The sequence below is a fragment of the Sinocyclocheilus anshuiensis genome, unplaced genomic scaffold, assembly GCF_001515605.1.
Source record: "Sinocyclocheilus anshuiensis isolate Anshui unplaced genomic scaffold, SAMN03320099.WGS_v1.1 scaffold823, whole genome shotgun sequence".
NCBI classification, from domain to species: domain Eukaryota; kingdom Metazoa; phylum Chordata; class Actinopteri; order Cypriniformes; family Cyprinidae; genus Sinocyclocheilus; species Sinocyclocheilus anshuiensis.
This window is the reverse complement of record NW_015546078.1, coordinates 582,810-597,486: the sequence shown is the minus strand read 5'-3', so window position 1 is coordinate 597,486 and position 14,677 is coordinate 582,810. Positions and strand designations below refer to the sequence as shown.

The following is a 14,677-nucleotide window of genomic DNA, read 5'->3' as shown; positions in this document are numbered from 1 at the left end:
GTTTCAGAAAGCAGTGATGATTTGGGTGCCGTGACGTCTGCTGGTGTTGGTCCACTGTGTTTTATCAAGTCTAAAGTCAATGCAGCTGTCTACCAGGAGATTTTGGAGCACAATCCAAAAAAACTATGCTTTCATCTGCTGACAAGCTTTATGGAGATGCTGATTTCCTTTTCCAGCAGGACTTCAGCACCTGCCTACAGTGCCTAAACCACTTCCAAGTGGTTTGCTGACCATGATATTACTGTGCTTGATTGGCCAGCCAACATGCCTGATCTGAAGCCCATATGGGATCTATGGGATGTTTTCAAGAGAAAGATGAGAAACAGTGGATCCGAGCTGAAGCTCAATAGTGCCTCAGCAGAGCCACATGCTGATCGCTGCCATTCACACCTCACTGATGCTGGAGTTTGTGCTAAACGAGCCCCCACCAAGTATTGAGTGCAGAAATAAACATACTTTAAACAACTTAAGCTTTTCTGTTTTGCAAATCCTTTTTTTTTTGATTGATCTTAGGAAATATTCAAATATTTTGAGATACTGGACTTTTGACTTTCGTGAGCTGTAAGCTCTAATCATCAAACTTAAAAATAAAAAAACTTTTGAAATGTTTTACTTTACATGTAATGAATCTAGAATATATGAAAGTTTCACTTTTTGAAAGTTACAAAAAAATTAACTTTCACAATATTCTATTTTTTTTTAAATGCATCTGCATATGTGTGTACTGTGTATATTTATTAAATTAAAGTGTGACAAACATCCAAAAAAATAAGAAATCAGGAAGGGGGCCAACACTTTTTCACACCACTGTATACACACGCACATACACAGTATAGATTTATTTTCTTTATCAAATAAATGCAGCTTTGGTGAGCAAAAGACACTTCCAAAAACAAAGTCTTCCGACCGCAAAGTTTTGAATGGTGGTTTTTATGAATGATATAGCAATATAAAAAAGTATGATATGGCCTTTTAAAATTTCAAAACATTTTCAAGCACTCAGAGTTCCCTTACCTGCTGGTTTAATGTCTGGTTTTGACAGCATGGGTAAAGACAGAAGCTCATTCTTTGCATCCGAATCCAAGTCTGAAAGAGGCCTCTGGCTTTGAGACTCAATGCATTTCAACTATAACCATATAAAAACAAAAGAACACAACTTATGTGGACCGCAAAGTCTGTTTGAGTTAGCATGTCATCCATTGGTTGCACTTTACCTGTGCCACTTTATCTGTTTATAGCAATGATAAACTTCAGAAACATATCAAACATGACACCGTTAAATGCTGATTTGTTTACCTCTTGCTCCTGTTGTGTTGTGAAGGTGGAGTAGGGGAGTGGCGTCTCAGTAATCTTGTCCTCACACTCTCTCAGTGGGGCCCGGCAGCGTTTCTTTGAGGGAGGAGGCGTCATCGAAGTTGATGGGCTATGTGTAATCAGCGTGTTCTCCTTTCCTGCAAGTAGCAGAAAGAGATGACTTACAGAAATTATGGGTCATGCCACATAAGAAAATAATTCATCTGTGCTGATTTTAAAATCAAAGTGAATCAGCAACTGCTAATTGTTCTCAACAGTAGCTGACTAAAATGCATAAAAGCCATGCAGAGAGAACTCTGCAGAACTAAAAATAGCTTCTAATGATTCGAGTCCATCATTGATCCTAGTTAAAGCACAGCATGAAAGACAGAACTCCACATCTAACATATAAATCAAAATAAATACAGTTGCTCATAAACTTAAATAAATGTGACCCTGGAGCACAAAAGCAGTCTTAAGTCGCTGGGGTATATTTGTAGCAATAGCCAACAATACATTGTATGGGTCAAAATTATACATTTTTCTTTTATGCCAAAAATCATTAGGATATTAAGTAAAGATCATGTTCCATGAAGATATTTAGTAAATTTCCTACCGCAAATATATCAAAACTTAATTTTTGATTAGTAATATGCATTACTAAGAACTTCATTTGGACAACTTTAAAGATGATTTTCTCAATATTTAGATTTTTTTGCATCCTCAGATTCCAGATTTTCAAATAGTTGTATCTCGACCAAATATTGTCCTATCCTAACAAACCATACATCAATGGAAAGATTATTTATTCAGATGGTGATTATGCATAAACCTCAATTTTGAAAAATGTACACTTAAGACTGGTTTTGTGCTCCAGGGTCACAAATATGTTCATATTTCAGAGTGCTTTCAGTGTATAAAAATAAAAAAATAAAAAAAAAAAGCATCCAGTCTTCAAGGTTGACATTATGAATTTTAAAAATTAGATGCGATCTGTCATCCCTCAAATGTCTCGTTTATACTTTAAAAAAAGCTTAAATATTCATAATGTCAAAACCTGAAATGATCACAGATTATTCTAAGTGAAAGACTGGATATGCTCTTTCAATCTTTTTTATTAACACTGAAAGCTCTCTGAAATGTGAACATGTTTATTTTAAGACTCATAATCATCAGTTGATTTATTCTGCACACATCATCCTGCCGTGCTCTAACTGGGATCAATGGAAGAAATCAAGCTGCGTCAAATTAGCTTATTCTGAATAAGTTCTATTATCTGGAAATGGCAAGCAATGACGGTATGACATTCTCTTAATTCCTTCAATTTCACCTGGTCCTACAAGACTGCATCTGAAAGACATTCTGTTTTTGTGTTGGCAGCAGTCAACATTTTGAGGAGAGACTGACCGTTCTTACCATCTTTAGCCAAAGTGCTTTTATACATTTACATTTACATTTAGTCATTTAGCAGACGCTTTTATCCAAAGTGATGCCCATTGAAGAGAGGGCAGAAAGGAGGATCTGATGATTGACAGTGTCAAAAGCAGCAGAAAGATCCAGCAGAATAAGAACTGATGATTTGGAATCAGCTTTTGCAATCCGCAAGGCTTCCGTGACTGACAGTAGCGCAGTCTCAGTTGAATGGCCACTCCTGAAACCTGACTGGTTATCACTCTCATTCTCCTCATTTATCTTCTGTTCATCCTTCTCTTCGACCTCCTCCATCAGACACTGGAAAGCAGCCATCTTCTTCTTCAGAGAGTCACAGCGTGAAAGAAATGGACTCCCCTGCAAAAGCTTCATGAGGACAGAGCACAAAGTCACAACTGCAAAATACAAACAGCCTTCATCATCACCATCATGACGACAAACAATGTGGTCCACTCTTTGAAACACATGCATGTTGTCTTATACCAGAGGTATAACTAGTGGGTTGTAGACAATGGGGGAAAAAAACAATGCTAAATGCAAATAGCTATATGTGACCCTGGAGCACAAAACCAGTCATAAGGGTAAATTTTTTTTAAATTGAGATTTATACATCATCTGAAAGCTGAATAAATAAGCTTTGCATTGATGTATGGTTTGTTAGGATAGGAGGACAATATTTGGCTGAGATACAACTATTTAATAATCTGGAATCTGAGGGTGCAAAAAAAATCTAAATATTGATAAAATCTCCTTTAAAGTTGTCCAAATGAAGTTCTTAGCAATGCATATCACTAATCAAAAATTAAGTTTTGATATATTTACAGTAGGAAATTTACTAAATATCTTTATGGAACATGATCTTTACTTAACATCCTAATGATTTTTGGCATAAAAGAAAAATCAATAATTTTGACCCATACAGTGTATTGTTGGCTATTGCTACAAATATACCCCAGCGACTTAAGACTGCTTTTGTGCTCCAGGGTCACATATTATCATGCATTTTGGACAGCAAATTAAATAGGCTCATATCTGTAAGTGTTGACATCAAACTCAAACTTTGTCACTTGGTAATATGGCTTACTAGAACATAATTTGCTCAGCGTATATTCCATGGGTTAGGCTGGTAAATCACATTTGCATTCACAAAATTAACGTGAAGATAATTTTGTGTAACTGGGTGTAGTTCATGGTAATATAAAAGAAACGGTTAACCAAAAAGGACACCCAAGATGTAGATTTTATATGTAGATCTATATGTAGATGTAGAGTTTATTTCTTCATCAGATTTGTAGAAATGTAGCATTGCATCAGTGTCTCAGCAATGGATGCTCTGCAGTGAATGGGTGCCGTCAGAATGAGAGTCCAAACAGCTGATAAAAACATAACAATAATCCACACCACTCCAGTCCATCGGTTAACAGCTTGTGTGGAAAGCTGCATGTTTGTAAGAAACAAATTCATAATTAAGCCGTTTTTAACTTTGAACTTTTGCTTCGGGGACCAGGGTAAAATATCTATCCATAATATTGCTTTCTCCGGTGAAAATGCTGTCTTGTCTGAATCAGAGGAGAGATATGCACAGGTCAAGAACTAGGGTTGTGACAGTGAGGAAATTTTCCCACCGGTTAATCGATGTGTGACAACACCGGTAATACCGGTATCACCATTGGGGTGGGGTGGGGGGGTGTTAGTTCATTTGAGTTTCCCTCTTTTCTTCGCTTTCATATGGCTTGTAAAAGTACTGTGCGCATTTAACTTTTACTTTCAAATTAGCGGCAATTGAATTGCCGCAATTCGGCGTCAAACAATTGTTAGTTTGAGTTTTCCCTCTTTTCCTCTGATTTCTTGGCTTTCAAATAGCTTGAAAAAGCGCGGTGCGCGTTTTACTTTCACTTTCAAATTAGCGGCCGAGTCGATTCAATTCAAGCAACAACAACATCAAACTCATAGAACTTTTATTAACAAAATGAATAAAAACACACCATATATGCCTAATAAAATAACAAATTACTTAGGCTACACAAAGTTTAAATAGGTATATAAAACTGAAAATCAGCAAACACTGTGGAACCAAATAAATAAGAAACCGAACTTTATTTGCAAAACGAATAAGAAAGCTTGGAGGCATGGCATATACACCTTGATGTAAAATAAAATAAATAAAATACACAAAGTTTAAATAAAGTAATCAGCAAACACTGTGGAACCAAATAAATAAGAAACTAATGTTTAAATAAACTTCCAGTCAACAGGCTTTTCAAAATCTTAAATATTGCCAAACAGGCGCCATCTTCTGCCATCGTCTTGTCTTTCTCTCCTCACTCTTGTCAGTCAGCTCGACTCACTCTCCTCACGTGATAAATAAAATCTGACTCCTGCTCCGGTTCGGCACGCTGCATTGAGCATTTAGTTTTTAAAAGTGTCTGTCCTCTAACTGAACTAGGCTAAATTATTTTTTGTTACTATAAATAAATCAAAATGATGGTGGGGGGTGGTGCCGCGGTAGGCAAATGACGTAACCGGTGTTGCGGCTTAACACAGGTATAACCGAAAACACCATCTATCGCAACAAGCCTATCAAGAACCATTATGATGCAAATATGATTATATGATGTGTGAGGACAACAGGAGATGGACTTTTTTTTTTTTACTGGAGGATGGCTGCAATATTGTTGATTATGGATGCATATTACGGCCTGAAGCAACAGTTTAAAATTAAAACGCCTTCATGATGGATTCGTTTCTAACACACACACAGCTTTCCACTTCTGCAAGTGGACTGGAGTGGTGTGGATTACTTGTAGATTATTGTGATGTTTTTTATCAGCTGTTTGGACTCTAATTTACAGGACACCCATTCACTAAATGTCTCCAAATCTGTTCCAGTGATGAAAACAAAACGCATCTTCCTCTTGAATGGGCTCAGGTTTTCAAATGTTCATTTTGGGGTGAACTTTTCCTTCAATGTTTAAATGCATTATGATTCATTTTGTTTGGTAAACACACTGTTGGTCACCACTTGATGTCCAATGTAAAAAAAACCTGGGTCCTAAAGCAAAATCAGCTGTGTTACACCATCCGTCTACCTGTGGTGTTCGTGGAGGAGTTTTTGCTGCTTGTTTGGCTCTGAAGCAGATGAGGGAGTTTGTTTCTGGAGATCCCCGGACCCCAATCGTGGATCTCCTCCTGGCCTTCAGTTGAGCAACTCTGGATTTATCTGAGGAGAAATCTCAGTATTAAAGGGATAAGAAATATGAAAATTCTGTCATTAATTACTCACACTCATGTCGTTCCAAACCCGTAAGACCTTCGTTCATCTTCGGAACACAAAGTAAGATATGTTTGATGAACTCCGAGAGCTCTCTGATAGCTCTCCCATAGACAGCAAGGATACTACCACCATCAAGGCTCAGAAACGTAGCAAGCACATCGTTACAATAATCCGTGTGACATCAGCGGATCAACCGTAATTTTACGAAGCTACGAGAATACTTTTTGTGCACAAAGAACACAAAAATAACGACTTTATTCAACAATTCGTCACCCTATAGCGCCATTTTGGAGAGTATCTCATACGTAAACAACATATGCATGTACACAGATACGCTGTTTACGTTCAGATCAAAGCGTAAATGATGTAAACAATGTATCTGCGTATGGTGCAGCTGACACAGAACAGCATACGTTGGACTACTGATTGTTCTGGTTTTGTCTGTGAAGAATGTGGCGAAATTATCAGCTGTTATAGAAGTGGTAGGAGGTGGTGGAGGGGGACAGAGGAGAGAATGGAAAGTTATGCATGTGATACTCTCCAAAATGGCACTATATGGTGACGCGGAGGAGACGAATTGTTGAATAAAGTCGTTATTTGTGTGTTCTTTGTGCACAAAAAGTTTTCTCGTAGCTTTGTAAAATTACGGTTGATCCGCTGATGTCACACGGATTATTTTAATGATGTCCTTTCTACGTTTCTGAGCCTTGATGGTGGTAGTATCCTTGCTGTCTATGGGAGCGCTATCAGAGAGCTCATCAAACATATCTTAACTTGTGTTCCGAAGATGAACGAAGGTCTTTTCATTTTTGGGTGTACTGTCCCTTTAACAGTGCTTCAATACAATTAAATTGCAATACAAACATTCAAAAATTATCAAAAATAAAAAGTCACAATAAGTGAATAAAAAGTGTTCATAATCATTTTCACACTCTTAAGAACTCAGAATAGCACAAGTAATCAGTGATACATGAGGAAGAACCAGTTTATTGTTGTTAACCTTTAATCTTGGAGGACGGCAAGAAGCTGTTTGTTGATATGCCAAATTGTGATGGAGTGAGTTTTGAGAAATCCACATCTCCAGCTTCACTGCTCCGTTGAGAGAGATACAGGGCTGCCAGTGGTGTTCTGCTGTCCATGGCTTCAGAAACCTCCATTCATAAGATATGAGATCTGAGGAAATAAATGAAAAGAAGATGAGAGAGTGTCATGCTAAAACGTCTGCTAGCATCTCAAAACATCAGGCTAGCGATGTGTAACATCTACTTTAAGAAAGATTAACGTCACGTATCTGAATTATTTTACACAGCTGTGTAACTAAACACAACTACAGCTTTGTTTAGATATCGAAAAGTTCCGTTAAATATGTAAAAACAAATATTCAAACTTACCCCACGTTAAAACTATTACTAGTTCTAACGCATCTAGCTGTCCGTCTGACAACAAACGGTTCATATGAATCAGCCAATCAGGTTTAAGCAAATGCATCATGTGCCTCAAACGGCCAATCATATTCAGGCTCACTTTCAATCCAATGGAGACGTTTTAAAAGTTATGTATATCGCAAAAATTAATTTTAGAAACAATTTCTAAATAAAATGTGAATGTGCTAGATGTTATAGGCAGTATGTAACTGTAATAGCAAAATAAATAAATAAATATTCGCTAAACCTGTACAATAAAATATGTAGAATATTAAGCGGTTAAGTACAGTCTAAAAGTATATAAAAATAAATGATGGTTATCATTTGCTATTTTCGAGCTGAAATTTCTAAAGTGATGTAGCAGCAATTTTCTCTGCATGCTGTGCCAGTCATAGAGTGCAGTTAACTATTAACATCTTTTCAGCAGAACATATTCAACTCAAATTAATGTTTTTTTTACAGTCTACTGTACATGTGCAGGCATATTTCAGGGCAGCAGAGTTTGGATGTGTGCTTTGGCCCCTGCTGGTACATGCCATAATAACTACATCATCATCATGTAGCCCAAAAGCATGTTTTTTCCATTGATGGACATTCAAAAGTAGCCTGGTGTTCTGAAAATATCACATTTATTGCCAGCAACCTTATGGCAAAACAACAACAAAAACGAACAGTATGGTTGAATGATGTAGAGCTCACGAGCAGTTTTGGGGAAAGTTACTTTTAAAAGTAACGCATTACAATATTGCGTTGCTCCCTTCAAAAGTAACTAATTACGTTACTTTTTATGGAAAGTAATGCGTTACGTTACTTTTTAGTTACTTTTTAAATCTGGGCAGGGCTTGCTTGTTTGTTTTTAATATAAAAAAGATCTTCTTTTACAAACATAAAAGCCCTTTCATAAGAAAAGTGAAATTAATCTGTCTCGGGCTGAAGGAAATGTATATTCACGTCTGTACAGTAGAGAGCGCAGCGCAAACAAATCGCATGAAGAATATGACGCAGGAGAAGAAAGTTCAACACTATTCAGCAATAACTAAAATCAAACACAAATGTGTCATTTGTGCTTATTAGTACGGTTGAATTGGATCATCGAAGGTCAGTAGCAAATAAAATGGGATTAAATACATAAATGATATTTGTCTTATCTAACATATTTAATTATTGCAGGTTTGTATAATATTCTGAGCTTGCATTTGACTTTTTATTCATTTTGAGGAACACTGAATGTGTTTTTGTGCAGTGAGATGAGTAAACACATGTTCATATTTAGTCTATAACTGCAGTAAGATCACAACGCTCTGCACTTACTCCTGATTTCTGTCACCATGGCAACACCAGAGCTGTCACTCAATACATGGAAACAAAGTAACTGGCGTTACTTATTTGAAAAAGTAACTCCGATATTTCCTTCTAAATGAAAAAGTAATGTGTTACTTTACTAGTTACTTAAAAAAAGTAATCTGATTACGTAACTTGTAATGCATTACCCCCAACACTGCTCACGAGTACAGTACACTACTAGATTGTGGTCAATAATATTTGATTTGATTTATTCTTTTAAAGAAATTAATTCTTTAAAAGCTGCAAGGTTGGATTAAACTGATCAAAAGTGACAGTAACGACACTTACAATGTAACAAATATTTATCCTGAACTTTATGTTCATTAAAAAAAAAAATAAATAAAAAAAATATCCTGGATAATAGTTTCCACAAAAATATTAAGCAGCACAATAGTTTTCAGCCATGATGATAATAATAAATAAATACATTTCTTAAGCAGCAAATCAGCATATTAGAATGATTTCTGAAGATCATGTGACACTGAAGACTGGAGTAATGATGCTGAAAATTCTAAAAAATAAATTGGATTTTAATGTATATTAAAATAGAAAAATGTTGTTTTACATCATAATAATATTGCACAATATTACATTTAAAATTCAGCTTTGCCATCAAACATGGAAATAGAAAATCGTAATTTTAAATTATAATAAAAAAAAAATTTAAATAAAAAATGCAGCTTTATTGAGCATTAGAGATGCATTATAAAAACAATGAAAATCTTGGACCCCAAACTTTTGAACCAGTTTAAGAGCAGACATCTGATACATCATTGATAGTGCTGATTCCAGTTTATTCAAGTGATGTGATCTGCATGTGTTAGCAGTTGCCGGAGGCTCTTACAGATATATTTAGTGATCAGGGACGGAGCAGAAAACTCACAGGTATGAGGTCTGACAGGTAGACGTTTGTGCATCATAAAGACTTTGACCTGTTTATCTGGCAGATGGACGGAGTGACGTTTGGAGATGCTGTGGTCTGATTGTGTTGAATGAATACCATTCATAATGAAAATGCATTTTTGTTTCATGTTCGTTTGACCTTTTTGATTTTGTTTGTTATGCCCTGCCAGCATCATTATCTGTGTGCCATAAAAACCAAAGCTAATTCTACACTGAACATAAGTGGCATTAACAAATACAAGCAAAGGTCACTTGAGACATAAAAGCGGCATACAGATTTAAGAATAGCAAGAGATGAATCCTTCACAGACAAAATCAAACGCACTGTTTTGATTCCTGAAATGTTTTCATGTACTTACATTTAACTATGCCTTTTTGGAATTGGCACTGTGGTAATACCATGTTTTTGTTCATAATACTGTTACTATCACAATATCGCAATAAAAAAAGTTTTTTTGGGGGGATATATACCATGGTAATGCTATGTTATTATTATTATTATTATTATTATTATTTTGTAAGGTTCATTGTAGAGGTAAAACTTGGCTTTCTTTGTCCCGGAAGACTAGGAGTGCCACTTAAAAATACGTTTATTTATTTATTTATTTTTATTAATTAAAAAACTAAATAAATGACTTTTAACATGAGCAAATAAACATTTTTGTTTACTTAAACCACATTTAAAAAAATTGTAATAAATAAATAAATTTATTTTTAAATGAACAATCAAACAGACATTTCAATATTTTTATTAAATTAAATTGCATTAAAAATGAAAATATAAATAAATTACTTTTCAAACAGACAAATAAATAGAGATTTAAATATTTAATTAAATTACATTTAACAAAATGAACGTATAAATAAATTACTTTTTAAATGGACAAATAAATAGACATTTAAATGTTTTTTATTACATTTAGGAAAAATGGTCAGCTTGTAGATGCCATTTCCCAGTTCATAAATTAATTTTGAATGAAAATATAAATTTTAAATAAAATAAGTCATGCACATTCAAGCATTAAAATCAAATTAAATTAAATTAAATTAAATTAAATTAAATTAAATGTAATGTAATTTAATTTTATTTAATTTAATTTAATTTAATTTAATTTTATTTTATTTTGTTGTACTCCCAGTTCTCCATTGTCTGTTGGCATTTGTTGTATAACATAGAAAATCTGACAACCAAGTTAGAGAATTGGTTTAGCATCGACTTTCACCATAAGCACCGCTGATATCCACTAATTTGGATCTCTGAGTCACCGTCTCTTTGACGTGTTTTCGCCGTGCAGCCCAATTCTGTCAGACATTATTGAGAACTTGTGTTTTTCACATTAATTCCTTGATGCCTGTGGTAGCATTAAGCTGAGCTGCAGAACGCCACTTTGATTTCTTATTAGCAGTTTGCCTCCAACTTTAGAATACACACACAAACATCTATATTTTGGGTTTTAAAGCTGATCCGATAATCACATTATATCCTGCTTCTGTAATTTAGACAGCTTGTAATTATAGTTTTCCACGTTATTCTAAACAGTACATTTGCATTTTGTATCTGTTTCTGTGAAAGAGAATGACACAGTTTATAGGTCGCAGAGTGCAAGATCAAAAGCTGCTTTAAACGAAACTGATCACTCATAATTTATTCCTTAAGATATTCAGTCAGGCACTGCGCACAAGCCTCCATCTCGCAGGAAATAAATCGTTTGATCTTGAAATATCTCGTTCTGTTAGACTGGAGGTGTTTCTTTTGGTGAGAGACTGAGCTAAGTGTGCATGTCTGAAGAAACTGTCTGGTGTCTTCTTTGATCTTGGATGTTTACTGCCTACGATTGTCACCTTTCCTTGCTTTGACAGATTTTAGTAAGCTAATTGACTGGTGTACAGTGCTTTTTGCAGGTATAGGCAGGCAGGCTTGCCGTTTGAAATTGCAAAGAGACTATTTTAACACTATCACGGTCACAGTTTCATATACTGATTAACATGTATAGCTCCAATGAACTGCGAGTTGCTTTAGACAATGTCTGCCAAATGCATGAATGTAAACGTACTTTCAAAATTGGCAGAAATTGATATAAAAGAAAAGATGCATATGGCAAGTGCATGTCAAAAACTGCTGCATGTATTGCCATACAAGCAATCATATAACTTCAGGGGGCTTGAAATATATAGCCTGTTGATCATATGAGCTATATCATTTCTCTGTCCTTTTTGGAGCTTGACAGCCTGTGGTCACTTTCGGTCATTATATGCAAAATGACAATCTCATGAGAACTTCATATGATTTGATCCTTCATGTGAATTTGCCACCAATTCGACAAATTGCAATGACACTGAAAAAAAAGGCAGAAACATATACATTTTGCATTTTGCAGGGATTTGAACATTTTTATGTTCAACATTTACATGAAAAATAAATTACCTTATTTTTCATCATTTTGGAGTGATTGCAAGAACGTTCACATTTTCATTCTTTGCTTTCACTTCAAGGCCTCCTGGATCTCAAGACTTTTGAGTGTCCTGTTGGTGTAAAGATATATTTACCATTCAATCATTTTCTGTTCATTTCCTTCACCAAAACAGTGGGGCTTAAACAGATCGTACAGATTCATGCAAAATTGGCAGCAATAAACCAAAATAAAAGAGTCGTAATGAGACTGTTTTGGCAAAAGAGCAGAAGAAAAATTGTATTCTCATTTTGTCATAGAGATCTGGAAACATGAGAGTGAGTAAATGCTGAGAATACTTTATTTTATGTTAATTCTTGCATTGACTGTGAAGCCTTTTTTGCTGAAATATGAACAGAAAATGATTCTGTAAATAGACTTTACGCCAGCAGGACATTCAGAAACAGTCTTGAGATTGTGGAGACCTTTCAACAAAGTGTGAAAATGTGAATATGTTTGTGCAGTTATTCAAAGTAATGAAAAATAAGGTCAGTTTAAATAACACGCATGCTGTGAGTAAGCCTTTGACTAGATGCATGAAAGAAATCTCTAGATTTCACTTCTGCAGTAATGTAACAAGCAAGTTAATTTTGCAACTAATTTGATGAAAAATGTTTGCCAGCATGCACAGTGTTGCTTTTAACCCATTTAATCCCACCGGTCACGATAGTGACTCTAAAAAAGGTTTTCATTTATAAAGCTCTAAAAACCTTACTGACTGATGTTTTAGTGTACTTCCTGCAAATATGGGAAAAATAAAGGGTCTAAATTAAATATGTGCAGTGTCACATGATTTGTCATATGATCAAAGCAGTTTATTTCCGGTTTGCAACATGAGAAGATGATGGCTGCATCAAAGCTCCAAAACGAAAGACTAGTAAAGATCTGACAAAGATTTTTGGTACACATTATCATTAAGGTGTCTAGCATTAATATATGAAGTCACATATATTCAGTTTTGTTGAGTGTGGTCATAGAATGAGTCACAATAGTGAGTGAACTTAGGTATACAATATAAATCCAATTGCAGTTGTTAGTGAAGACTGCACTAAAATGTTGCAATGACAAAATATTGCACTAAATTAAAAGTTCAAATGCTACAAATACGTTACAATATTGATGTTACAAATTGAAATTGTAGCCTACATAGTTTGTGCAATTACATTTATTTAAATTGAACGTTGAAAGATAATATTGATCATGTTCTATTCTGTAATGTTAATAGAAATCATACACTGTCCGAATAAAAAGGTTGCATTTTATGCATGCAACAGCCATTCACTGGCAGTCCCTAATGTCAGTACAAAATATTGCACTAAATCAAAAGTTCAAATGTTACAAATAAGTTAGAATATTAATATTGTAATACTGGTAGCACTAATTTAAAAATGTGATGATATATGTTACAAAAAAAGTAACAATTTTGAAATACGTTGATGGTTGTTAATAGTAACCCTAGAATGTGATCAAAGCGTTTAAAATAGCAGGGATAAGATATATAACCATTTTTATGACTGCAGAAATATGTTAATTCAGTATACACATTATCCCACTGGTCACAATTGTGACCGACCATAATACACAATTTTTCACACACTTTTCAAAAAATGCTAAAAAAAAAGAAAGAGTTTTCTCTTAAAACCTATTCACAAAGCTGCTGAGATAAACTTGTACTATAAGGAATAGAGAGAAGTCTTAAGCTCAGAGTAAGGGGGCGGGGCTGAGCTCGTTGCTATGGATGATGTCAGCGTGCTTATTAACTATGCACACAGTGATTGGCTGATAGTCTCTGTCAGAGATTCATTCATAGAATTATTGTAGAGCGCGATATTATGTTGCCATATTCAAATAAAGGTTTAAAAATAAAAATGTTGCCACATTCAAAATAAAGATTTTAAAATGCAGGCTAAGTGTCACTAATTAAACAGGTATATATGTTCAGCTAATTGTCAGCCTTAATATGCATATAAACAGCCTTTTAATTAGCAGAGTAGAATAATCATGGCTGATAGTAAGACATGCAAACGTAAAAGAAAACCAAACTGGACGCAAGAACCGCTGTTACTTCTTACAAGCTGGTTAATGAAAGCAAGGATATAATCAAAGGAAAATTTGGAGTAAGGATAACCTCCAAAACCAAAGACGATACCTATCGTCAAATGTTTCTAAAATGTTTACGTTCCGAGGCAGATTGCCGGCAATAACAGGCTTTTTAGAATAGTTTGTGGTTTGTTCTTAGTCCTCTTCTCTAATGTTTCACAGATTTATGAGCTAGTTTTAGCACTAAAATGCTTTGTCATATACTCTTAGAGCCAAAATTCAGGAGTCCTAAATTTAGGACTGACACACCCATTATTTTTAAGATTTTCTCCTAAATCGGTGAGTTATGAGCTACTTTTAGCCTTAAGATGTTTTGTGAATAGCCTACGGGCCCTGATCATCACCACTATTGTTATCCCCATCAATAAGATGCTGTAACCTCAAGCTCTAGGCCTATAAAACAACATTGTTTGTCTTGTGGCAGCGGGCGGTAGTTACTGGAAGCTGCGTAACGGGGA

The 14,677-nt window shown here is 35.0% G+C and overlaps 1 protein-coding gene across 3 annotated transcripts in view; it reads right to left on the bottom strand.

Annotated features, from left to right (window-relative positions):
* Nucleotides 1-7,463, bottom strand: part of LOC107699921 (cell division cycle-associated protein 2-like) — a 20,876-nt gene extending 13,413 nt beyond the window's left edge. For all 3 annotated transcript variants that reach the window (XM_016501366.1, XM_016501368.1, XM_016501367.1), the window contains exons 1-7: nt 7,390-7,463; nt 6,999-7,171; nt 5,814-5,944; nt 2,964-3,090; nt 2,710-2,733; nt 1,297-1,451; nt 1,015-1,126 (exon numbers count right to left, since the gene is read on the bottom strand). In XM_016501366.1, coding sequence (XP_016356852.1) covers nt 1,015-1,126; nt 1,297-1,451; nt 2,710-2,733; nt 2,964-3,090; nt 5,814-5,944; nt 6,999-7,155 — 706 coding nt within the window. In that variant the 5' untranslated portion in view covers nt 7,156-7,171; nt 7,390-7,463. The remainder of the gene's footprint in view (nt 1-1,014; nt 1,127-1,296; nt 1,452-2,709; nt 2,734-2,963; nt 3,091-5,813; nt 5,945-6,998; nt 7,172-7,389) is intronic.
* Nucleotides 7,464-14,677: the final 7,214 nt, after the last annotated feature.